Source organism: Halyomorpha halys, unplaced genomic scaffold, assembly GCF_000696795.3.
Source record: "Halyomorpha halys isolate HHAL.00 unplaced genomic scaffold, Hhal_1.1 Scaffold134.1, whole genome shotgun sequence".
In the NCBI taxonomy this organism is placed as follows: Eukaryota; Metazoa; Arthropoda; class Insecta; order Hemiptera; family Pentatomidae; genus Halyomorpha; species Halyomorpha halys.
In genome coordinates, this window is record NW_027107159.1 from 1,248,249 (window position 1) to 1,275,211 (window position 26,963).

General features: G+C 31.7%; 3 protein-coding genes across 4 annotated transcripts in view; 1 reads left to right on the forward strand and 2 right to left on the reverse strand.

Annotated features, from left to right (window-relative positions):
* The window catches only part of RagA-B (Ras-related GTP binding A/B), a 4,181-nt gene extending 1,900 nt beyond the window's left edge, over nucleotides 1-2,281 (reverse strand). The window contains exons 1-4 of the mRNA XM_014416790.3: nucleotides 1,894-2,281; nucleotides 1,695-1,794; nucleotides 1,544-1,610; nucleotides 1,181-1,403 (exon numbers count right to left, since the gene is read on the reverse strand). Coding sequence (XP_014272276.1) covers nucleotides 1,181-1,403; nucleotides 1,544-1,610; nucleotides 1,695-1,794; nucleotides 1,894-1,908 — 405 coding nt within the window. The 5' untranslated portion in view covers nucleotides 1,909-2,281. The remainder of the gene's footprint in view (nucleotides 1-1,180; nucleotides 1,404-1,543; nucleotides 1,611-1,694; nucleotides 1,795-1,893) is intronic.
* Nucleotides 2,282-2,470: 189 nt separating this feature from the next.
* Vha55 (V-type proton ATPase subunit Vha55) lies at nucleotides 2,471-8,890 on the forward strand. The gene is made up of 11 exons (XM_014416806.2): nucleotides 2,471-2,628; nucleotides 2,872-3,026; nucleotides 3,147-3,318; nucleotides 3,411-3,550; nucleotides 5,029-5,175; nucleotides 5,299-5,499; nucleotides 5,651-5,780; nucleotides 5,858-6,045; nucleotides 6,135-6,264; nucleotides 6,501-6,655; nucleotides 8,204-8,890. Exons 1-10 carry the CDS (start codon nucleotides 2,550-2,552, stop codon nucleotides 6,647-6,649), a joined length of 1,491 nt encoding a protein of 496 aa, XP_014272292.1. The 5' UTR covers nucleotides 2,471-2,549; the 3' UTR covers nucleotides 6,650-6,655; nucleotides 8,204-8,890.
* Nucleotides 8,891-10,607: 1,717 nt separating this feature from the next.
* Nucleotides 10,608-26,272, reverse strand: Spf45 (splicing factor 45). 2 transcript variants are annotated; one of them, XM_014416791.2, is made up of 7 exons: nucleotides 26,118-26,272; nucleotides 22,635-23,281; nucleotides 20,649-20,816; nucleotides 15,383-15,483; nucleotides 13,481-13,544; nucleotides 13,258-13,381; nucleotides 10,608-10,723 (listed from the first exon to the last, which is right to left on the reverse strand). In XM_014416791.2, exons 1-7 carry the CDS (start codon nucleotides 26,123-26,125, stop codon nucleotides 10,657-10,659), a joined length of 1,179 nt encoding a protein of 392 aa, XP_014272277.1. In that variant the 5' UTR covers nucleotides 26,126-26,272; the 3' UTR covers nucleotides 10,608-10,656. The 2 variants fall into 2 exon arrangements, with proteins under 2 accessions (XP_014272277.1, XP_014272278.1); XM_014416792.2 differs by lacking the exons at nucleotides 10,608-10,723; nucleotides 15,383-15,483; nucleotides 20,649-20,816; nucleotides 22,635-23,281; nucleotides 26,118-26,272 and adding an exon at nucleotides 13,659-14,926 and having other exon boundaries at nucleotides 13,309-13,381.
* Between the last annotated feature and the right edge of the window lie 691 nt (nucleotides 26,273-26,963).

Genomic DNA, 26,963 nt, shown 5'->3' on the forward strand with positions numbered 1-26,963 from the left:
TTTGTTCCTATATAAAATTCAGATTTGATTTAGTTCATCAGAAATTCTTGGTCATGTAGCAACTCACCAAGCATATGAAACAGGTATGAATTTTATTGACATGAAATGTATTTTATTTTAAAGTGTATCATTATTTTTTTTTATAGAGCTACTTAACTAGCTTGTTTTGACTATAAAACCTGGTAGGGTCATTGATCTAAGAAGCCTCAAACCACCAGGCACCCAGCCAGCAGACACATATAACATCGTTGTACTGGTACATAACTGGGTAGATTATGTAACGAGCTGGTTAAATAAGGCAGAAAGTTGGATAAAGCAGCTGGATATAATGAAATTGCACGGATCATCATAATCAATCCTCTTCAACCGCATTAAGCAGTATGAGGACGATTATTGCATGTATATATAACATATATACCTGTCAAAAGAATATTAAGAGTAATGTTGAAGGAAGAACATGCATCAAAAAGTCGATTAATTAGTGTGAAACAATACATGTGACATTTCCACCAATAATAAAGGCATCGTTTCCGAAATAACAGAGACAATTGTTACAGCCTTAAATGACAAAGAAACCCCAGATGGTCCCTTTGCTACTAAACCTTAAGTAAACCCAACAAGGTCAGCATCTATAATCTACCTAAAACAAAGTCTGTACATACATATATTTATTATATTGTATACTTGCAATGAGATTTTAGTCAACTTTAAAAGACCATTTCTCTGTTGATGATGATGAAGTGTGTTTATTCATAAAACCATACAAAAGATTGATCTATTTGAATACTTAAGAGCATGTAGACAATGGATTAAATATCAGCCTGTCTTCCTTGTTATTACTAGTATTAATAATAACAAGGAAATAACATCACTGAGCTAAAGGCTAAAAACAATAAACAGTTTCAGATACAACTGTTGCCAATCCACTGTTAGGTGAAGAACTGGTATTCGACATAATTAACAAAACAATTTCAAATAAAAAGCTACATCACAAAATAATTTTATTACTATGATGGGAGCTAAAGTAGATTATTTCCATGTTAAAATGAGACTTACAATAGTGAATATATCTCCAACACTATTCATTGTTTCTTCACTACAATTTATATCATATAATTTAATAATCCTCACCTGACCACTGTCCCCTAAACTTAATAATTATAAAAATCAATAAACTCACAACATCACGTTGATCCTCTTGCACAAGATCCATTTTATGAATAAGACAGAAAACTTTTGCATCCGGAGAGTTTTGAAGAATAGCATCTAAGCAACTTTGATAATAATGTAAATCTTTCTCAAGTTCTCGACTTTCAACATCAAAAACATAAATCAGCACTTCAACATTTCGAAAAATATTATCTCGCTGACTGGCAAAGTAGTTTTCCATAAAAGCTTCCTGGCTAAAAAAATAAAATGAATAAAATAACAGATATTGAATTCCAATTTAAACAAAATAACCTAGAGAAAAAAATATTACATTAATTTATATACTCTAAAATTTAATCAGAACAGTAACATAGTAACCAATCAATCAGTTTACCCTCCACAATCCCATAAGTTTAAAACCAGATTTCCAAGAAACTTGACATGAGAATGTTCAACATCAACTGAAATAAAAAGAGCAATACTTTACATGAGTGAAATACTAACATCAAAAGTAATAAACCTTACTTGTAAGAATTTAAACTTACTTGTGGCTCCCAATCTTCTAGTATCTCGAGCTATATAATTAGCAAAAATTATAGATCTCATGCTGGTTTTGCCAGAACCACTTTTACCCATCAAAAGTACCTATAAATAATAAAATTGTGAAACATCATTAATGCCATGGATTACAAATGATTAATACAATTGGTTCACAAAGAATCTCAAAACACAAACGGTACACACCTTTTTCTTCATCATGGGAAATGATTTAAACAACTTAATATAAATGAAAATTAGCCAAACTTGAAGCTTCAGTATTCTTCTATTGTGAAGGATATCATATCAAACTTCAAATAAAAACCAGAGATAAAGAGTCAATGCTGTATCCTCAAAAGAATCTAGTATTTGGAGTTATTATCAGAATATTTGATTACCACAAAATTTAATGACAACACAAAATGACACAACAAACAATGACACAAAATACTTCGATTCAATTAACTTATTCAACGAACAAAACTACAAAGAATTAAGACACCAAATACATCACACAGCGTAAACAAAATTGGAGTGTTGCTATCAGTAACAAAAAATAATACACCAAGGTTAATAAATAAATAACACAAGACCAGCTTGTTGTAGTGTAATAACGCTTATCGACGAGAGCAATACAATAATTAAAGTTATGAAATAAATAAATTATTAAATATTCTTATGTTACTACGAATAAAATTTGTTCTAATCATTCACAATTTGAAAGATTAAAATTAAATTATTCAGTAAATAATATTTTAAAAACACCGATCAAGAAGTTTGATTTATTAAAAAGGCGTTGCCCATCTGATTACATTTTAACTGGGTTAAACCCTCAGCTGTTAGGTCCTCGTACTTCGTCAGAAATGGCTATATCTTCGAGTCAAGCTGTTAAGGAACATGTTTTGGCTGTTTCTAGAGATTTTGTCTCTCAGCCAAGATTGAGTAAGCATATCATTAATCTACTATGTATATACGTTCTTGGTTTTTCGATATTTAGTCTATTCTCTGTTAGTACTTGGCATGCCAAAAAGTGGGCGTAGCCCCTTTAGCAGAGTGCAACAATTTCACGATGAAATTACTATTTTAGTAATCAATAAATGTCTTAAGATATGCTTCTCTTACTTACATAAATAATAAATGAATATTGAATTTTTTATAATGCAAGATAACATTTTAATTTTTTAGCATACAAAACCGTTTCTGGTGTGAATGGACCTTTAGTCATTTTAGATGAAGTTAAATTTCCAAAGTACAATGAAATTGTTCAGCTTAGACTTGCTGATGGAACATTAAGGTCTGGTCAAGTTTTGGAAGTCAGTGGCTCCAAAGCTGTCGTTCAGGTAGTGATAATTTCAATTATATTCTTATCATGATAAATTTCTATAGGTGTATATTACAATAATAGTAACCTTTACCATGGGGTATATTTTCAGTGAAATACTAAATTATGTGGATTTTAGGTTTTTGAAGGTACTTCTGGTATTGATGCTAAAAACACAATATGCGAGTTCACTGGAGATATTCTTCGGACTCCAGTGTCCGAAGATATGCTTGGACGAGTCTTCAATGGGAGTGGAAAACCCATTGACAAGGGACCTCCAATCCTTGCAGAAGATTATTTGGATATTCAAGGTCATTTATCATTACTTAAGCAGCATTATATTTATTTTATATTTTACTTTATTTATTATATTTTTTGAGCAATTTATTACCTTTTTTTATAGGACAGCCCATTAATCCTTGGTCTCGTATTTATCCTGAGGAAATGATTCAGACAGGTATCTCTGCAATTGATGTTATGAATTCAATTGCTAGAGGACAAAAAATCCCTATTTTCTCTGCTGCTGGTTTGCCTCACAATGAAGTAATTAAGTTTTATTTTACTTATACTTTATTCCAAACACCTATATTTAAATTGAACAATAGAGGTAAAGCAGACTGGCCAAGGTGTAAAATTTAAATGTCTATAAATTTGAAAAAAAAGATATTATCATTTATCACCCACCACATACTATTTCACCTCTGAAAGGCTTTCTGAAACCCAGCTCTATTACAGAAATAGGAGATATAACAGGAGTCTATATGCAATTTACTCATATATATATTTAATGTTAAATGTTAAATTATATTGTTTCTGATTCAAAGCTCTGAAAAATATGAGCTTTAGGAACAGAAAAAGCTATACATACATACATAGATATACATTAAATATTTTAATAAATAAAAATTTTTTAAAGCCAGAAAGAATTTAATGGAATAATTAATAATGTTCCAAAACAAAATGTTATTTCTTTGATCAAATATGACAAACAATTATTCTTCTCAATTAAAAATATGGGTACAAATTTCTTCAGATATACTTTGGATTAATAAGAAAGTTGATTTTTTAATGGCCCTTTTCAGTCCTATGTTAGTTTATGTTGAATAAATAACTGTTATTATTAAATTATTTTCCCTTTTGGAAACAAATCATGCTTCAAAACATTTGCCTTATAAGAAGTTCAGGTATTTTTAAATATCTATTTCAGGAAACAACAGAATTTCATGTTTTATGTTATAAAAAATATATTTCTTTCTTATCGAATGGAAAAAGTTTAAGCATTCATAATTTATTGTAAATGTTATGTTATGATTTCCACAATCTCTTAATTGTTTAAATGTTACATTATTATTATTATTATTATGAAAATATATATTGTATTTACTTTACTAATAATTTCTATTAGTATTTCTTTAGTATTCCTATTAAATGTTCAAAATTAGAGTTTTTCTTTGGATATAATTATATACATACCTTATAATAATTTTTTTTTTTAATTTTGGTAATTAATCTAAAATGTATTATGGAAGTATTTTTTTACCTAATATTAATTTGTTTTAATGATGAATTTACTCTTCTTAAAACATTTAAGATTTTATTTACTTTCAACAAATTAAAATCATATTTGCTGTTTTTCTATCGATTTTTCAATATCACTTGTTTAGCTAAACTGTTTTTGTCTTTGAAGTTGCTTAGAAATGTTTTGTGGAATTTCTGATTAGATAAAATAATATTAAGTTTTCATGAAGTATTTTAAGATTGTTCTATATTAAATATTTTTCCTTTTAGTTTATTAATTCTTGTTTATTTTCTCAATCTTTATATTCATGAATATATATTATTATTTTACTTACTTGTGTATATGATTTAATGTCAAATTTTCTTTTTAACAAAAATTCAGTAATCATTTTTGTTCATCATATATGTAAAAATTCATTTATTTATTTGTTAACATTTTACTGGAAAAAAAAATGTTAAATATTTAAATTTACTAAGTTCCGGTGTTTATCTCTCAATTATAGATTGCTGCCCAGATTTGTCGACAGGCTGGTTTAGTAAAATTGCCTGGAAAATCTGTTCTTGATGACCAAGAAGATAATTTTGCCATAGTTTTTGCAGCTATGGGTGTTAACATGGAAACTGCCCGATTTTTCAAGCAAGATTTTGAGGTAATTTATCACTGATAAAATAGAATACATGGTTTCATAGAATATTTAAATTTAATTTAATTAAATACTAGTTCACTCTGTTAAATAATATTATTGATTCAACATTTTGTATCAATTGTGCAGGAAAATGGTTCTATGGAGAATGTATGTCTGTTTTTGAACTTGGCAAATGATCCTACTATTGAACGTATTATCACACCTCGTCTTGCTCTTACTGCTGCCGAGTTTCTTGCCTATCAATGTGAGAAGCACGTTTTGGTTATATTGACAGACATGTCTTCTTATGCAGAGGCCCTTCGAGAAGTATCAGCTGCTAGGGAAGAGGTATAAATATAAATAAATAAATTTTTTTTTTTACTTATTGGTTTCAGTTTCATTTTATAATTATCTGGTATTGTTTAATATAGAGATGTAAATTCATAGATTATGTTTATTACATTACACCAAGCATACCTATATAATTAACTAACTTTAGGTGCCTGGTAGAAGAGGTTTCCCAGGTTACATGTACACCGATTTGGCCACCATTTATGAGAGGGCTGGACGTGTTGAAGGCAGAAATGGAAGTATTACTCAAATTCCAATTCTTACTATGCCTAACGATGGTAAATTTTAATATTTTTTTTCTGTTATACTTTTTTTTTTATTGCCACTAATTATTTAAATAATTAATATTTTATAGATATTACTCACCCTATTCCTGATTTGACGGGTTATATTACTGAGGGACAAATCTATGTTGACCGTCAATTGCACAACAGACAGATCTACCCACCAATCAACGTCCTGCCTTCATTGTCCCGTTTGATGAAATCTGCCATTGGTGAGGGAATGACCCGAAAGGACCATTCAGATGTCTCAAATCAATTGGTATAGTCAAATGTTTCTTGGACTTTTATTTGAATTATTTTACTCAATAAATCACCCATATAATAAAACAAAATTGTTTGTTTGTCTAGTACGCCTGTTATGCTATTGGTAAAGATGTGCAAGCCATGAAGGCTGTTGTGGGTGAAGAGGCTTTAACTCCCGACGATCTTCTCTATTTAGAATTCTTGACAAAATTTGAAAAGAACTTTATTTCACAAGGTAATTGATCTTGCATATTATAAAATCCATAAATTTAGGATCTTTCCATCCATATTTCAAATTACATTAGTCGATCTGTTATTTTATTTTATTAATCAGATTATTAGTTGTTGCTGATGATATCATTGACTATTTCATTTCAACCATTTTCAATATAGTTCATTTCAGATAAACCTGTTATTTAATTATAGTGTTTATTACATTCCATATATTTATTTGAATTTTGTTTATTTCAGGTACCTACGAGAACAGAACAGTTTTTGAATCATTAGACATTGGCTGGCAATTGCTTCGTATATTCCCCAAGGAAATGTTGAAGAGGATCCCAGCATCTACCCTGGCAGAGTTCTACCCCAGGGACTCGAGGCATACAACCACAAAATAAATATAGGTACTTTCTATCATTTATTTAATGTTTATCAGTTATTATAACAGTTAATTTAATTTAATTCTTCATTCTGTTTTTTTTTTCTCCTCTCACATAACTGTACGAACTCCGTGGGAAAGCATAATAAATGTGTGAACTGAGACTTTATTTCTAGAAATTGAAGTCCTGTATCTGTAACTTTTATGGAGGTATTCCAAATTATTGGACTGAAGAAAAAAAATCATTTAAACCTACAAATTGTTTATTAATGTAGAAAGTGTAGCATGTATAAGGCCACGCCTACCTAACTAACAACAGACCGATATGTGATTTAAAAAAATTGTTTTATCCTTTTTTTTTTTTTTTTTTTTTTTTAAAGAATGCTATCTGATCATCATTGTGACAAGTTCCTTGCCATGGTGCGAACTATAAAATTTTCATTTTCAATTTTGGTGTTGCATTGTCTTAATTTCAAAATTTATGTAGAAAAATTGGAAAGAGAGGCCAACAAAAAAATAGAAATTATAAAATATAAGTTTTTTAAAAGCATTTACGTAATATAAAATGTAGAATGAAAGCAATTGTTTTAAGAGATCCCTACAATACAAAACTAAAAGTATCCAAACAAGACCAGTATTGATTAGCAAAGATATAGTAGCATACTTGGTGCTAAGAGTGTGTGGGCTTAATTTGAAAAGTCCATGTTTTTCATACAGAATACTGTATGTGGTCTGCTCACTCATCACAAAGCCTGGTTTAATTTGGGTATACCCCATACCGAAGAAACAAAAATATTGTATTGTAGAATTCTTAATAATTACTGGAAGATAAATATATTTAATGGTTATGATTATTAAGAATGAATCTTGCTTATTTCTGATACATTTTAATAAAATATATTTCTAGTGCCCCAACAATATGGAGTTTTTTTTCTTGGTGCTCTATCCAAAATAACAAACCTTAACTGTTAACAATTACAGTATTTATAAATAATCACGCATTCAATACATTTTTTATTTTACCATATATATACTGTCTTAAATTTTATCTGTATACCATTCATGACTTCTCTTTTCCATTGATCATCCATATATAATATTTTGCAATCCTAATAAATTTTGTAGTTATATATATAATTAGGAGTGTTCTTTGTCATAGTCACACAAAGTCCAGTTTATATTGAACTATGATGTAGCCCTTTCCATTCTCTTGTGCCTATCCTGTTTTCTTAGTCAAGAACGTCCCTTAGTTTTATTTTATTACTTTCACTTATTTTTATTTTATGGTTACCTAAGTTACCATTGTGATCGTATTGAAATTCTAGTCTGAGTTATTTTCATAAATAGACATTTTAAGGTCCCTTAGGTCCATAATAACCAATCTCGAAAATGCGCACTCACCTTATTTCATGATATCTACTATAAGTATCATTATAATTAAATTGTAACTCAAATAACATGTATCAGTTAAATTACAAATTCTGTAGTGCTTAAACTTTTATATTTTATAAATATTAATTTTTTTTATTTCTTTTTTTTAATAAACCCATTTTTAATTAATTATCACTTTTAGGTTTGACCTGGACCATTCCATACTGTTTCATTTGCAGCAAGCTCTTCATCTACAAACATTCCGGGGTGAACTTTTAAGTAGTGTTTTTATGTATATTTTAATTAAACCTTGTATATAATAAAAAACAAACAAAAATATTTTGTGATGTCCTCTTGAGTTATTTCATTCGTAACTTAACTGTAATAATAAATCAACGCAATTTGAAATCACTTATAGTTTTACATTCATATTAAACAATATTTTTATTTTAGTTTTTTAGTTGGATATTTTGTTTAGAATTCCTCAATTCCAGGTGTTAGGGGTCCCAGATTAGCTTAAACTATTTTAGATTGATCTTCTCCGTGCTGGACTGTTAAGCTATATATTTATATTCCATAAGTAATGTGGAATGTTATTAGACAGCAAGAGAATTTGTCATGAATTTTAACAGTATTTAAGAAGCATACATCTGTATAGAAATGGAATGTATAACATAAGACAAGAATGTATTTAATTAAAAAATGTAATTGATATTAACATACAAATATTGGAATATTGAAATAAATTGTTGGTAGATAAAAGTGTATGTTAAGAATTATAACTAGTTTTTAGTTTTACTCTCCCTATTGTCTGTCTCAAAAGTTATTTAATTTGTTAAGCATATTTTATGTTAAATTTGAGAAATAAATTTATTGTTAAGATAAACAATTCTCAAAATCAAAAACTTTATTCTCCCTCTGTATCTCTTTATGGTATTATCAATCAGCTCTACAGTGGAGCGAAATAGAATTCTGCTGACCCTGACCTCTTAGCCAGACATTAAACCATGTGGAGACGATGTACCAATTTGGAGGAGTAAACCTACTGTGACAGTATGGGGGTATGGAATACTCCCCAGAAAAAAGTTGTCTCCATCCGAAAAATGTTTTCAAAGGATGCTTAAAAGTGCATTTGTCTGTTAAAAATTTCCTCCAATTAATATGTTAGGTACTTGATTTTTTTGGGTAATTTGGTGAGTGTAGAGTAGACTTTTATTTGTCTTGAGACTGCTTTACTTGACTCTAACCTACTAATCTGAAATAGGTTTTTGTACTTTCTAACATCTTAAATTTTTTAACCACACCCTGTTTATTAACGCAATATTATTTACCTTTTCATACCTATAGTTCTTTCAAATGAAATAATGGTCCATAGAGAAGGTTAGAGTGTCCTATACATTATAGCAATGCTAGGAATAGCTAAGTTCATGTATTATGGGAGACAAGTCGCTATGAGGGAAGGGAAGGTAGTGGTCGACCAAGAACAAAAACTAAATCTGACAAGAACACTGTCAGAATCAAAAAATCGCCATTTAATATCATTTGTATGCTGAAGACCTACAAATATATATATTCTTTCTGTCATCTGACATGAATGAGGCATCCTGTAAGCTCCGAGAAGACATTGGCAGCATTCACTGCTGGGCTTTGGAAAATAAGTTGAGTCTGAATCCAGATAAAAACGAAGGTCATCCTTATCCATTCAAAACCCCAGCTTTTAGTATCCTTCCTTATTCGATCATAACTTGACTATGGATACCTTGTGCATAAGATATGAGATTGAAAAGATTAATGAACTGCTTGATAAGATTCATCTTCAATATTCCTAGTTCTCATTTCTCTCACTATCATCCCAAGCAAGTTGGCTTATCCCAGTATCGGAAGACTAAACCTCCTTGAGATGTTTATATTCCCTAATTTAAGAACTAAAAAACCCTCCTATATTATCGATCACCACATCCTATGTTCATCCATGCACCTGTTAATTGAAAGATTCCAACTTATCAATACAATACATCCCTTCTCATATAATTGCTTCTTTTGAAGAATCCTTTACCGTTCGAGCTACCTCATTTTGGAATTCCTTACTCATACCCATCCTTTAAGCTTTCTCCTTAGGATTGATAATATATCCATCTGTTTGAATATCTTCCATATCCAATCCAATCCTCCATAAACTTATAATTAACAAATACCAATACAAACTTGCATAAATATGTGCCTTTTGTTTCTATTTTATGTATATAATTATTATTTTAGTTTCATATGATATCATTTATCATTTTGTTACCAGACAAATGCTGTAGAAAGGGTCCAATTTGTTATTCTTAGAGGACCAAGTGTGAGGATAAAGGTTGATTTTTCATTTCACTGTGGCTGAGGTTCAGCACAAGCTTGAAATACTGTACAATACCCATCTCAGCTTAGACACCGTAGTACAGATTAGACAGAGTGAACATGGACTTTGCTTGGGATTTTTGTTTGTACTGAGTGTATTTGCTGCTGTACAAAGTATGTATTTGTTACTCTAACAGCACAATTATAAAAGTCATGAAACAACTTTCAATCAACATCTGGTCTAGATGTTTTAAGATAAATTAAAACTAACTAAAAAAAGAAACAAACTTTTTAATATTAGCACTTTTAATAAATATGTTACTTATAATGTTCTTTCAGCCACTCGCCAAACTTCAATTTTCCTTCCTTTAGTGCTTCAATAGCTCTGTAATAAAATTAAATATCAATTTTTTATTCAATAATAGAAATTTTTTTTTACAACTCGAGCTCTAACTTAACTTAAATAAGCCATTTCTCTCCATTTTCATATCTTTTTGACATTTTTTTTAAATATAAGTTCCTAATAAATCTTTAAACTCATTGTTTCTTTTTTACTGCTTATATTACTTTTTTTTTTCTAGGATCAGTCAAATCAAGTTTCTTTAATTTATATGATCTAAACTTTAGCTAAATACTTGACACTAAGGTTTAAAAAATAGTGAATTAGATTTTTCCTTTCATTTTAAATTTAACTGAAGAAAAAATTTAATTTATAAAAAAACTTTCCCTCAAATATAAATTACAATTCCTAACAACAGTACCATATCAATGAATCTTAGAACAGAGACCATCTTATGGTTTTATAAACTAAATGGGGTAAATTATAAAATGATACTGAGCTCATTTTCCACATTTTGTGCTATTTCAGTTTCAGAGGTTTTCAGGAATGATTAACCATTTAATGTGAATTATTTTATTTTTCTATTATTATCCACCTTGAGGTCGACATGTCCTTTTCACTGAGGGGTTCAAATCATAAATTGTTATTTTGTCATTCCCTAGCACTGTCACAAAGCTAAGGCAAACATCCACCGTGAATTGCCTTATATTTTATTTTTAAAAAGCTGAGGCTAAGATTTGACAAGTCAACAGAACCAGTTTCTTAAATAGAAAACCTAAAAAAAAAATCTGCAATCTTTTCAGCATAATCTCGAGTATTAATATAAAATATAAATTGAATTTTAGATGGAACACATCAATCATTTCAACACTTTTTACCTCTGTCACTCCCTCTCTTCTTCCTCCAACTCCTATGTGCCATCAAGCATGGAGTCACAGTCTTAGTCCATCTAGCCCACCGTTTCCTGTCCCTGGCTGGTCTTCTCATTTCCAGGATGGAGATGAGGGCTTCCTCTTCCGACAAACATACTTTTGTTTTTGTTAGGGTTTATTTGTAAACCTCTTATCTTCAGTTCCTCATTCCATTCATCCAAGGATGACTGAAGAGCCTCTTCAGAGTCAGCTATCAGTACGATATTATCGCTTGAGCCAGAACTGGAGTTAGGTTCCAAAACCTTACGAGTGCTCTTGGGCATCTCCTTTTACACACCTTCCATATCTCATCCGTAAGGAGGACAAACAGTAGTCTCCCTGTTTTATTCTTTTATAAAAGTGAAAAGGCAGCGATGTTTGACCATTAAGTCTTACAATGGCCTTTGGGTCTTGGTAAACTGATTTGATTGCACTTACCAAATTTTCTTCTTATTAGTGTGTCCCAATCTCCTGCTTCTGGACTGAGTCAAAAGCCGCCCTGAGATCTAGGAATGCCAAATAGACTCCCTTTGCCTAGACCCACGTTTTCTCTACTAACATTCTCAAGGAAAAAATGTGGTCCTTGGTCTGTCTTCCATGTCTGAAAGACACTTGCTCTTCTTCAATGTCTACTTCCACAATACCCTGCAGTCACTGCTCTAATATCCTAGGATATATTTTGTACGCTACGAAGGATAGGCATATGGCCTATAGTTACCACATTCGCTTTGATTACCTTTCTTGTGAATAGGGATTATGATGTTTTCCCATTCCCACTCCCTAGCCTATTTAATGTGCCCACCTATATAAACGCAAAAAGTAAACTTGGAGACAAAGATGACACACTAGAAGGAGTAGAAAACACAAGTTCTCCTCCATTCCCCTTCTAATAGCAAGTCTTGGGAGTGTTCTTACCAATTAAGTCAGTTCACTTATATACAAAAATAGTTGTATAAATTTCTGTAAGTTCCTGTGTATCATTATTTTTCTTAACATAAGATGTTATGTAAACAAACATAATATAAAAATGAACATTATATTTGTATTGGACATTAAATATTATGTTCTGTGTTGGATTTTATTATCATGATAGATGTGATAACAGTGAAAAAGTGAGAATGATTCAAATATTTTCAAGCAAGACTAGATTTTGTTAAAAATTTGAAACAATGTTTTAAAATGAAAATTGTTTATAATAAAAAAGTAAAGATGGATCACAATTAAAAAAATATTTTTATTAAATCAATACAGTAATTAAATACTCCATTTCTTTTTATCACTCCTTGGACATGTATGTTACTTTCTAGAATAAGACTTTTTTAAAAATCAATATGTTCAAAACTTATGATATTGTGTTCCTGCTTCAGAATATTATTAAGAAGAATTCCATGAAGGCAATAAAAATTTAAAAAATGTAATCAATCAACTTTAATTTCCAAAAAATAATGACAGCTAAATAGCACCAAATTTGGAAAATGACTCATATAATTTTCTATAACTCAAACCAGTTGCTCCTAACTTAAAAATTACAAACAAATAATACTATTTATTCTTTAAAGTTTATGATGTATAGGAAGTTACATTGTGTTCACCAAATGGAAATTGGCACCATTTGTAAAAAATAGAAACAGACAAGACTTATTGTTGAATTAAAACAAATATATTTACTCATCTAGCTCCTTTAATTTGCTGGATTCTTTATTAACTTTATCGTTTTGACTATCTCGCATTTGTTGTAAGAAATCTAATAATCTTTCTTGATCCTCATCATCTTCAACATTACTACTGAAATCTTTCAAGAAATGATAATTATTAAAAAATAATAGTAGTTTTAAAATACCAGTTAGCCAAGGTGAAGAAAAAAATTATTACAAATTCACTAAGAACATACTTTCAGGTTTAGGAGGGGAAGTAGAAGGAGCAGCAGCAGCACAAACAGGATAAGATGCACATGTCTAAATAAAATGTACATAATGTTTATTAAATTAAAAAAATACTAACACATAGATTCAAAAAATATATGTTATCAAATTAAATATGTATTTACAAATAATTAATAAGAATGATACCATATTAATCTAATAGTTCTAGATTTTCTAGTTTTTCCCATGGATAAAAACCAGCTTTGACTTGCCTACCCCCAAAAAATCTTCCATTCAAGTCCACTACTGCTTTAATAGCTGACTCAATTCGCTTGAACTCTACAAATATTCTCACAGCTTCCTCAGGATGTGCATTAGGAAGTTCATAAATAATTACACGAATAACATCTCCATACTTAGTGTTACACTCATCTTTCACTTCAGGTTCTAATTCATCGTCAACTTCTCCTGGGCCAACCATATTTCTCAGTAAAACAACTTTGGATGGTTGCTTCATAATTTCAGTAATGGAAACTTGTGACTTGGGAGAACCAGGACGAGGAGGAGACATTGGTGCAGGTGGTGGAGGAGGCATAATTGCTCCTAGGCCAGAATTAAGAGGGGCACTGGGCGCAGGAGGAGGTGGTGGCATTATGTCTTTCTCATGAACTATCCTTCCTCCTCTTTTAGAGGTTTTTTCAACCTGTAAGGCCATTGAAATACCTTGCTCCTTTTTTCCTAATCCTTGACCTTCCTTAAACCCATACTTCGCCATAATTTTAGCAGCTACTGATGCTCCATAAGCTTTTGGTATGACTTGCTCTTGTAATGATGGGGGTGGTGCAATCGCAACTCCTCCACCCCTTGGTTTTTCTTCTACATCTTCTTCTGGAGGTTTGTTCTCCTCTATTGGTTCAAACCTACTCTCCCTGGTTCTAAGCCTATCTTCTCGCTTCTTCTGCCTTTCTTCATCTTCTCTTTCCTTTTCTTTTTCTCTAAGCTCCCGAAGGTCTTTAACAACCTTTTCATAATCATTAGGCCATAAGGGATCATACTCTTCCCCAGTGAAGTTCCAGTCCAAATCATCTGCAATGAAACTATCATTATTTTGTTTGGCAGATTCTTTCATAAGCATTTCCTCAGCTTCTTCTTCATCCTTTTTCGAATTAAGATCAAAGACAGGTGCCAAGACACTAGTGACTTTCTTTGTACCATCACGTTTTGTTGAATTAACAGCTTTCTTTGCTTGAAGATGTGATTGAAATAACTTAATACCCGATGACCAACCAGCAACTTCTTCTGATTTTTGTCTTAAAGTATCTAAGTCATCGTATAGAGACATTTTCAAACAAAGTCACTCACCAACAAAGTCAGCTACACAAACTGTAAATAACAACCAAACAAATATCAAAAACTGTCACTATTTCCAAACAACCGGGGTTAAAAGTTCTGGAGGTTATAGCATTGTTTCAAGATACTCACCTGCAAAGTGAAAAAAATGTTCTTCTTTGTTTAAATATATATTTATCCACAAGATTGACCATATACAAATAATGTTTGTGAATCATTAATTATAATATCGACATAACTTATAATAATAATGATTATAATGATATTTAAATACTAAATCATTTGCATTTATTTCAGAAATGATCTTATCAATTTTACAATAATATTATATAATATAGAATGATTACGTTAAATAGAGTACTATTGAGTTTGATCGTTTCAAATATATGTACATTCATATTAAACTAACTCCAATTAAGTGAGCTAATAAAACTAATGATGGAATATGTCTGCAAACAAGTCTTATAATTTTGTCATTATTATCTATAAAAAAGTCTTATAACTGTAAATCAGTAGGTGACTGTTAAGGAATTCTGGATTATGTTTGATGTTTGGCAATTTAATTGAAATTTCTTTCCTACCTTATCAAGTGGTAGACCCGATGTTCGTAAAAGGATGTCTTGTAGAGTAACTGAAGTCATTTCATCTTCCTTAGGATGTGCAGCAGGAGTATCCTCATCATCTGTTTTCAGAATTAAATTATAGGCTAGCGTAGTGTCTATTAGATAGTAAACCTCTGTAAATGAACTTATGCAAGTAGTTTTCACTTTGAAACCTAGAAAACTTTTTCCAGTTCGTCTTCCACAAGTTTTAATAACTTCTGGAAAATGTGCAATACTTCACGAATGATAATTTATTTCTGAGAGTATAATTATTCCGCTGGTTTGGTTCAACAAATAATTGTAATTTCCGACTATTATTAAAATTACAGTTGTTGGGGCAAACACATGGTTTTAAAAACAAAGGATCAATTGTGTAACATGTTTTTGTTGTATTAAAAGCAGATGTTCTCTTTTGTTTTTATACCAACATATACTATCAGAACCGTTACAGAATCTTTAAGCGACCGTCAATATTACGGGCCCAAGCCACAAAATGATATACCAGAAATTCTTTCCTAATTTAGAACACTCACTGCGCGTATGAACACAATTGTTGTTCACCATATTGTCTAAACACTGGACATTACAAACCGCTCTCAATCCAGCCAAATTGAATTAGAAGATAATCCTGCAAACTGCAGCTCTAGAAGACTTATACCATCGGAATTAATAAAGCACCACTCATGGTGGACCGACCCTGCATGGTTGAAAAATTAGAAGTACAAATGGTCTGATCCTTTCGTCAAGGTGGAACATCCACCAGAGGTCAAACTACTTCTCTTAACCCCCATCAATGTCAATTTAAAATTTTAGGCGGGTGGAATGTTGCGGCCAACACAAGGATTTAAAAACAAAAGATCGATTGTATAACATATGTTTTTATTGTGTTAAAAGCAGATGTTCTCTTTTGTTTTTATATTGTGAAAAATAAACAATACATCTTTAAGTCTCACATTGTGTGCACACACATCGGCTCATGTTTTCCTCAATCTACTTTGTCTTAGTAGCCAGACCAGAAGTCGACCATATTCGCCAGCTTAACCATTTTTGTCTCGGTGGGCGGGCTACGTCGGCTCATCCTCCAAGAGGACGAGGCTAGCAGACGTACCTCTTTTCTTCTTTCTTTTTTTTTTTTTTTTTTGGCCAAGACTCCCATTGGAGTCCTATACTGCCTAACCATGGTTGGGGGTCAAAGTTCTTTATTTTGTGGGACCGCCACTCAATGAAAAAAGTCGACGTCCCAGGCCGGATTCGAACCGGCACCGCCAATAGACATCAAATTGGTAAGACTGTGTCTTAACCACTGAGCTATGGGCGGCTCTACCTCTTTTCAGAATCTACCTTCATGAGGAGATAACCTACCCACAGCAGGGGCCCAATCAATCACCTATGGTGATTTAAAGACATTTTTTCTATCTCTCTTTTGTTCAACTTAATTTAATTTTTGTAATATTAAGTTGGGTTAAGTTTTTTTTTCTAGTTTAACTTTTTGAATATTTTGTTTTACAATTTATTATGTTCAATTATTCATAATACAACAATTACAAAATTCGGTTATTCATTTATTTTATTATACACGTCTTCATGGTTGAGCTAGTAAAGATTCCTTTTGAACCCCTATCCACCGTAACAACAGTGAATCATAAGGGAGTTGAAATTATCAAATCAAAATTTTAATTTCATTTTCACACTTTCAAATTACATTATGGAGATTAATTTTTACCCAATACTGCTTTACGGCCTAGCTTAAAAAAAAAAAAATTGAGCATAACAATAATATGAGGTTCTTGGTTCATCCATCAAACTTTTAATTTCCCACTTAACTAATTGTTTAAAAGAAAAATGCCTGTAAGTGCGTAGACCAGCATAGCTTCTTTCTATCTTCTTTTTTTTCTTATATTTTATTCCCCTTCTTTTTTCAAAGTTTCTTTTTCTGGACATTATTCTTATTCTGCATAATTCCATTGAGTATGTAATTATCTATATTTCGAGGTCAATAATTCGAGGTTTTAGAATAAAATCTATGGGGCAAACCGTTGTGTATCTAGGAAATTAATTATGGGCCAGCAAAATTATTTAATCAAATTTGATTATATATATACAATACCATGTTAACAGTAAACCCCATGATAATTATTTACTTTAGTTTCCCCAAAAAGGGAGGAGATCATTTTTATCTGACCAATGTGTACCCAGATAACCCGAACGACCGAATATGAACGACTTAAACCAGCTTACAATATTAACCGCATTTCTAGAGGAAAAAATTCTGTCCCTAGATCTGAAGCATTTATTTTACATTTATATGAATTATTTATTTTATATTTACTTATCAGGTAATTTACATTTGTGATTACATTACATTTATGATTACTGATTATATACATTATAATAATCTTTGGAAAATTTACCAAAAGGTTATCCTATAATTCTATATATATTTTTAGGTCATTTTTCCCACAGGTACAGGTAATATTTCTGGGGTTTGACATTTAACTTTTGATCTAATCATTGGATATCAATCCAAAGATTCTCCTGAATTTATTAGGTCGACTTCATTAAACTGTTTTCTCTAGTCTCCTTTAGATTGCTTTCAGATAAGAACACTTTCTGTAGCATTTGGGTCTTGGATGCTTATGGCAGTTATTCAACGCGAAATGGTTTATGTTTTTTATAAGAAATTCGTTTAATAGTTAATCTGACTATAATAATGTTCTCTTGTGCAGTAAATTAATAAGAATAAGAAAATTGTTTTATAGTTAATCTGAATATAATAATAAGGTTGTTTTGCGCTGAATTATTATGAATAACAAAAAGCTTTTATGAAAAAATAGTGCGATACTTTTTTATCTTTTTATTTAAACCTGCACATATCAAATACAAAATTGACAATCAGCGGACTGTCAGACTGTTATATTAATCAAACCATTTCCCAGTAGATATTCCCTCTAAAGGGAAAAACTCCCTGTCGAAGTTGCGGGTAATTTATTTGGAACGAACGGTTGGGAATCCGTCTAGCACTTTTCGAGACCATTAGTACACTCTGGTAACATAACAATAGTTTCACGCCTTTTGGGGGAGCTAAAGTAACATATTACTAACTCCATCTTTTTTCCAACTTTAAGCTTAATCGGACGAGCCGTTACTCAATATAAGTTAATCAAGGATAACACATTTACGCATGGTTTTACCTCATAACTCCATCTTCTGATGTACCTCCTCCCCCTCCCCTACACTTCTCTTTTCGACTTCTGACTGTTTTCTTATTATTTCACCATTATCTATTGTCTTTATTAATTATTGTTTTTTATTTTTATCTTCTATGCGATACAATACGAGGAGGCCCCTCACCTCAGGATTTAAAATAGCACCTTTTTTAGAATGGTTAACTCATAAATAACAAATAAACATAACAGGTAACCTTAAAACACTTAAGGTAGTAAAAGTTAAGACCCAACACGAATTACTTTTTCTTTTTCACAGTAATGCACTTATTAATTCACTTTTTCTTTCTGTTTTAGAAGGATCGGAAAAAAAAATTGCGCATGCTTAAGCGAAATTAAGAAATATAAATGTTCGAAATACAATTGAAAGTTTGATATAAATTAATATCTTTAGTTATTTACACATTGAATTAATGATTGAATCAATTGCTTATTATATCTATTTAAGTCATACCGGTAAATATAATTATATAATAAAAATATATGACAAAAAAATAGAAATAAACTCAACACCATTCAACCAATATACACGCAAGTTGGGAGTGGTTTAGGGCTCTATAAATTGCACCAAAGGGCACAACTCGGATCTAATAAACAAATTAGAACCAAAGGTAAATAAAACGTTTCAGAAGTTTGTCTATACTTGAAACAGCATTTCGTCGTTATATGATTATTAACTCGTAAATGATTTTAATATAGGTTAAAAGAGGAGACATTCGACTGTGAACAGCTTTCAAGTTATAATGAATAAATAAACATAAGTCAAAGAGAACCTACCTAAATTCTTCATATTTTTTAATAAAATGGGTACAGTATCACAGGGTGTATCTTATCTAATAATAGTCCTAACTCAATGGGTTTTTTTACAGGGAATTTAATAACCACACAAATGACATTATCTAAATATAAAAAAAAATATATTGAACTTAACCAAAAAAAAAAATTAAATAAAAAATAACCTTGAAAAAAGTATACTCTGAGCTAGACGCAAAAAATGTTTAATTTTCTTAATATTTTTTTTTTAACTGAAAAAATCGGAATAGCCTATAACCTTCTCGGGAAAACCTTTAACATTTAACAAAAGCACCATCCCAATCCGATGTACGGTATGGCGTTGCGTAGTAAGTACGAACAAAAAAAGAGTGGTTTTTATATATTAGGTTTAATAAAACATTCCTAAATGCTGTTTTCGTCATCTTCGTTTAAGCAGAGATTCTTGGCCGTATTTTTTATTGAAAACAAACAAAGAATTCTCAAAGAAGTTCAAGGACTGATTTAAGGGTTGCTTTAGGAGACCAAACTTAACTTCATGAATTTCTCAGCTTATCAATGGAATTCGTACCCGAAAGTCACTTCAAGAAAAAGGTTGAATTAAATTACCCTCGAAACCCTTTTTAAACCGAGCCATTTCAACATAAATTTGTTTAGGAATTTTAAATTATCATGTAGTAGGTTATCTTACCTACGATATACAGATGACATGAAAAAGTAAATTTTATGAATTAAAACTCTTAATTTGTTGTTTACTATGAACTAATTGATAGATATAAAAAATCACATTTCTAAAAATTTGGTATAATAATCACCTATCAGTCAACATTTTTCAAATTCGCACTAACATCTAATTCCGAAATTGAAAATAAGAAGTGAATTATTATTATTCCTTTACTTTTTATGCGATTAATCATTGTTGAGATTTTTTTTACGCGTAAAATCGCCTTTAAAGCTACTCAAGTTTTTAAAATTTTCCAAGAAGTGGTATACTTCCTTAAACTGGGTGAAGGAGGAATGGGCTATTGCATAGCACTAAACTCCCCACTTTAGGTTCACCCCTCCAAATTGGAAGTATGGTGGTCCACACATGGTTCATTTCTGATTAATTGACTTCTACAGATTGGAAACTACTGGTGCAGAGTAAATAAGTAGAAATATCATTATTTACTCTTAAGGGAGTAAGAAGTAGTTATATTTATTAGGATTTAAAAAAATTCTTAGGGCTTTATTGAAGTCATAGTACTCACCTTCACTATTATCGGAGGGTTCGTCGTCTTTTTCTTTGCTTTTAATTTTTTTGTCATTAATGGCGTCCTCGAAAATCCCTATAAGAGTCTTTACTGTCTTGGAATGATCACCTTTCTCATCCCTCAACCACCTTGCAAACTCAAGGGCCCATTCCAAATGATATATTTCTAAAAATGACAGCAACGAATAATTATCACAGTATGATTGTAAATTCCAAGAGAAAATCAAACTATTGCTTGTCCTATTCTGTTTACGAAACACAAAACATTTTCTGTGAACGTGCATCTTCCAATTTTCCTAAAATTATTTGGCTTATTTTTTTCTAGGATATATTAAGGGCGCTGAATACCAATTAATTGGAATGGAAAGGATGCTAGGAAATACACCGGTATTTCCGATATCAATCGGAAAGTTGGATAGTGCGACTTCTGCTCGGCGTAATACTGGTTTATGTGCGTATCTGGTGATTTCGAAAATAAATCATACTGCGTAATTCAGACGATCAAGTTTAGATTCGAGATTACCCGAGAGTTCACCATATACCTGGAAATAGCCATAGTCTGGAGGGAAATAACGGGAAAACAAGAGAGGAAACCAAGAGTTGATGGTTTTTAAGTGGAAGGAGACAACGGATTCTACAGAATTGCTTCACGGTAGCTATGGTTCGACGGGAAATTTTGGCAATGTGTGGTTTCCAGGATAAAGTTTGATCAAAAGTGACTCCAAGATTTTTCATTGACGTATGGAATAAGATAGGAGTATTGTTCAGTATAAGTTTGGAAGGTCCTGGGTTAGATTTAAGGAGAGAGGGATATCCAATTATGATAGCTTTAGTCTTTTCGACACATAAGTTACATGTTTCAATACGGCGTATATTAGAATCTGAGGTTGTGAGGGGCGTGCACTGCAATAGAAGTGGAACAATTTATATGTCTTCTTTAGCACCTTGTTTATCAAATGAATAAAAATCAAAGGCAGTACGGAATTTATTTGAGGAAAGCCTTTAAGAAGCACACAAAGTGATGAGAACGAAGCAAAATGGTAATAGAGATATTAAATCGCAAGTTCTTTATGGCGGCCTGAAGTAAGAAGTAAAAGTCAAGATAAAGAAAGCAAATACGGAAAATAATAGTAGACGTCCAAGACCGCATCACCAAGATGTGATCATCCTGCTTTCAATAAAAAAACTATCCTATTTATGCTACACATTAAAACATGCAACAACTCTTTGTCATTTTATGTACTTAAATCTCCGGTAAAGCCCTGAACAGATAAATTTGATGTTATATCTGTTGATATGTTGATCTGATAGAATTGCGCAAGAAGGAAAATAGCATAGGCAGCGACAGGGAACTAAATGCTTTCAACAACTGGTAATGTCTCGACCGTCTAATTCTTTCAGCCATCTTGACCAGTGAGACCTCGGTGTGCATACTGATACCAAAGTACTGTTGGATGATGCACTGGCCCTCATAATGCTCAACATTTGTAACCCAAGAAAAATAAAAGACTTATAGCTAGTGTGGTCAGCTTCATGAAGGAGTACGATACTGAGCATCGATTCGGGCGATCGGCGACCAGTGAGCTATCTTTTAAGTCCAGAAAGCTATATGTATGTATAACTAACTGTTCTGCGCGCCGCAGAAGCATTGTGCCAAGTTTACTTTATGCAAGGAAAGCTGCTAACAAGAATTCCACTGAAGGAGCAATCTGGTAGCTAAACCACCATTCCCATGCGTAAAGAAACCGAGTATAGAGGTTCATTAAGAACTACAGGTAAGTGGATTTTTAGTAAGCAGTAATTCACACGTTTGGGGCGTTTTAAAAAAACATATACTAAAAAAGTAGTCTAAGCTTGCTTTTGATAAAATAGTGGGAAGTCCCACTCCAACCTCAGGACCTAATAGTTGCATGTTTATTTTTTCTGCCACCTGACAATATAACTAGATTAAAAACTAAATCTACACAAATGCAGAAAATATTACCTACTTTCTTTTTTTTATCTCCAGTATATAGAAACCAAACCACAGCAATTATGTGGTCAACTAAGACCCAGAATGGAGGCGCTATCACTTTGAATGAGTTTTCTTCCAAGTTTGTGAGGTGAAGAGGGTTCCTGAAGTTGTAAAGCCTTGGTTTGAAGACCCGAGGACTTGTATGATAAAGTTCATGATCATATTCATCTTTAGTCTCCTCTTTGATAGAGGATAAATCCGATTGTCCTTGATCTGAGGATGTCTTACTTTGCGATGATGGTTTCCGACTTCTTGTCTCAGATGATTTAGTTGGCTGGTCAGTATTTAAATCCGAACGTCCCGCTTTATTTTCCTTAGACCTATCTTTCGGAAATGCTTTCTTTGGAGTGCTTGTAGCCAAGGGCTTTTCTCCCCTAGCCGTATCATTTTGATCCTGTAGGTAGACGCTGATGGGTTCAGTTTGGCAGATAGGTGACAAGTAAGGGCTGTTTGAAGCTAGAAGTTGCGAACTTCGAAAAGAACTAGGTTTCTTTGGAAGTAATTCATTGTTCAATCGACGTGGTTTAGGAGGCAATGGTGGCAGGCACTGTGAAAAACACGAAATTTTTGATGAATCTAATCGATTTAGTTCATCAGTAGATCCAAACTTTTTCTTGCTGAAAAAAGAAGTTTTATTTGTATCCATGTTCTTAATTTATGTTAATTCACTATTTATAACATGTTTATTTATGACGGTGTTTCCCAAAATGTGGTAAGCGTACCCCCAGCGATAAGGTCAGAATCTGATGGTACGAGCTTCAACGGACTTCCGCCGCTCCTAATAGTAAGCAGTTTTCTATTAAAAACATAGAAAAAGATTAAAAGAACTTTGTTACTTTTATAATTGTTCAAGTGTAGTTTTTGAATGATGTAATTTTAAGATATGTGCATATATATTTCAATGTAATTTATTTTCACAAATTTTTTTGTAAATATCCTTTCAGAGGGTCGAATTTATATGCTGGTGACGAGAACGAAATTGTCCGCTTCCGTTATTTGGTTGTCTGTATCAAAGGATCTAAATTGGTACATATAATCAAAATAAACTATAATTCAAAGTCATACTTCAGACATTTATGATAAAATTAAAGTTTTGTCCCAACAGATTGTGAAACAATTTACACTGGGGAAACTTCTAAAAATAAATTAACAGGAGACATTTTGATATTCTAATATTGATAAACCTGCTTCCAGTAAATCATCACAAAAAGCAGACCATTAACATAAACGATTTATACTGGCGTAAAGTAGGTTTTTTGAGGTATGCAAAGGAACAAGAAAAGAACAAAACCACAGGTCATTCAAATCAATTTAATTACAGTACTTAAATTAAGTGTTTCCTTTGTTTTTATTGTTTGCGCTTGCGAGAATTCGCCATTATTTGGCAAAGTTGTAGAAAGCACCTATAATTATTGAATCCAAAGGTTGTAACAATTCTTTGATTAATTAAACACGAAGAGCACAAATATTTATCTGTAACTAGTACTCAAACAATACTAACTGAACACAAACATATCGATGCAACAGAAGCACACTTTGATTTATACCCAAAAAACTGACACTCAACTGGTCAGCAACAAATTCAGGCCAACTTGTACTAGCAAATCCAAATAACTCATCCACATGCTTGTATAAGAACGAATTAGTCATATTTTAGCAAATAAGTCATCTTTATAAACTTATGAGTAGAGACCGGATTTTTGTGCAGAAAAAAACCTAAAATCGTGCAGTAAAACCCGAAATGTGTATAAAACGCCCTAAGCCCAAAAATACATACAAAACTAAACTAGTTCGATCAAACGATTTTATATTCCTATTATGATGGAATTCATTTTCCTCAATTTTATGATTTAGAAAAAATATGCAAGGTACAATATACAAAATAGTATTTTATAAATAATAAATAAATATTCTTCAAAACAAAATCCTCTTTTTAATTTTCTCTAAAATTTCACAAAGCATGTTCTCCCGCTTAGCTTTTCAACTTTGTAAACCATTAAAAAAAACAAAAAAAAAAAACAACAATTAATAAGCTGATGTAGAAAAAGTTTGATTAAACATGTATGGATCCATCCATATTGATCAGGCCAATTTTTTGTTTACTTTTTATTGAAAATAAAATACATACGTGATATAATATATAAAAAAAATTTAAGAATTCCCACTAGTTACTACAAGTATGGTATTACTAGTTACAACAAAGATGGAAGAATGAAGGGCAGAAGGTGGACTGGGAACCCAAGTTACAACCAATTTCACTGAACGTTCTCTATAAAAGGCTTATTATGGAGATACTTTGACATAGTAATCCCAAGCTAATACTTTTGTATACTCTTATACGTTAATACTATTCCAAGAATATTCGTCACCTGTGTTTACTTGTTCTTTTTTTATTTTTGTTCAATTTGAATTTCGTATATTAATGCATTGCTTTGCCTCAAAATTTTCAATTTTGAAAATACTACAAATTGAAAATCTACTATGAAAAATAATAAATAAAATCCGATCTCTACTCTCTCCATTAAACTTCCTCTTCTTCCTTTCCCCGTAAATAGTTTTTAAGTCGCCGTTAAGTTAAATGTTCGGATCTTTTAAACTTAAACATTTGTTAAGATAATTACTTTGATTAAGGGTCGATGATAATTGTCATCAATTAAGGGTCGGTGGCACCAATGTCCGCTTAAACAAAAATTTGTATAACTTAGATTTGTCGAAGAGTTTAGTAAAACTCCAGTAACCTAGCGATCTGTTTCTGGTCTATAATTTTGTTAAACGGGTTACCTGAAACTGAGATAACTAACTTCACAATTCCTACAGCTAATGTTAGAAGTTGTGAATCCAATTACACTTACAATTGATTCAACAGGACGGAATACTTTTTTTCATTATTGCCTGTGCAACTAATTCTTTGTAGTATATCAAATCATTTGTCTCGATCAAATCCATTTATTGAATTTGTAAAGAAACGGAATAATTTAATACACTTCCGCTATGTATCAAATCCAGCTAATACAATGAAAGGTTCGTTGTATGGTTACCTACTTAAAGATAGTTTGCTCTAAATCTCAGTTTAAGCTGCTACCATTTGTCAGTAAAGTTTACCGCCAGAATTGAAGGTTAATTTCTCTGGTGATAATTATTGACTTTACTGGAGATTTCACTAACCGTAGTTAAAACAGCGATGGTGCAACCGGCCTCAAGATTGAAAACAATCGTTTAGCTTAGACGTTAATTTCCAAAATAGTTTACGACTTTAAACAAGACCAAACAATAAAGTTTATCTTAAACATTAGCACATTATTGGACTAATCTAAACGTTTTTTGTGGTGATCCGCAAAATTTACCTATGCACTCAGATGATTAAAATGGAATACCATCCTGGTTTCTATAATTTGTTAATGTACAATTTACTTCTAAAACAACATGTAATGGTGTAAACAATAAATATATTACCTTGACATAGTAGGTTATTCCTGTATTCTTAACCAATTATAATCATGTATTAAATGTTTGAATGAATATTTGTCTGTGAGTGTATACTAACTCCCTTCTTGATTTTAACCCGACTATGTGTGCACACATTTTTTTTTTTAAATCAGCAGTATGAAAATTTTTATTTAGTTAGGAAAAATTAATAAACTATCGATAAAATAATATCGATAAGAATTCAAGATCTGTAGCTGTCAGTGATGCCGATTTTCGGGTATTTTTACCTTAGTGGGTAATTGTCGGCTACTTAGGCATTTCGGATAAAATAGATTTACGTTATATATATATATGTGTGTGTTTGTGTGCTAGTGCAGTGTCACTCTATTCCATCGACTTGTTCTTTGTTAATCATTAGAAACTTTTTCTATCATTAAAAAGTTATTTCTCCTTAGATATTGAATTTTAGGACAGAGGCGTACCTAGACCAATTTGGGACTATGACATGACATTTCTTTTGACGTGACAACGTCTTATAAATCATTTTGCGGGATGCCATGTTAGAAAAAGTGTCCCGTAACGGAAGTAGATTGTGGGGGAGGTAATTAGTGTAGTAGTGGGGGTAAGAGGATTATAGATGCTGAGAGTCATGCAGGCAAAAGTGTCCCGTAACGGAGAAGGTAGTGGTGGGGATGGGTAAGAGTGAGGTGGTGGGGGTAAGAGGATTAGCATAGAGTATACGTTGTCACGGAAATATGTCGCCTCGGCGCTTCGCGAGGCCTACACGGGCACGGTTTTTTGGGCCTTGGGTCGATATGTTTTTGGGAACCGGGTCGGATTTATATTTGGCGCCCGGGGCGGATTATTTTTGGG

Bases quoted from the DNA above. Each gene is read 5' to 3' on its own strand.
- Spf45 (XM_014416791.2), bottom strand. The intron at 15,484-20,648 runs GTGAGTACTATG...TTCTGAAAACAG, and splicing joins ACCCTCCGATAATAGTGAAG to ATGATGAGGATACTCCTGCT. The intron at 10,724-13,257 runs GTAAATATATTT...ATTTTATTACAG, and splicing joins AAATTAAAGGAGCTAGATGA to AGCTATTGAAGCACTAAAGG.
- Vha55 (XM_014416806.2), top strand. From the start codon at position 2,550: ATGGCTATATCTTCGAGTCAAGCTGTTAAGGAACATGTTTTGGCTGTT. The intron at 3,027-3,146 runs GTAGTGATAATT...TGTGGATTTTAG, and splicing joins GCTCCAAAGCTGTCGTTCAG to GTTTTTGAAGGTACTTCTGG. The intron at 6,046-6,134 runs GTATAGTCAAAT...TTGTTTGTCTAG, and splicing joins CAGATGTCTCAAATCAATTG to TACGCCTGTTATGCTATTGG.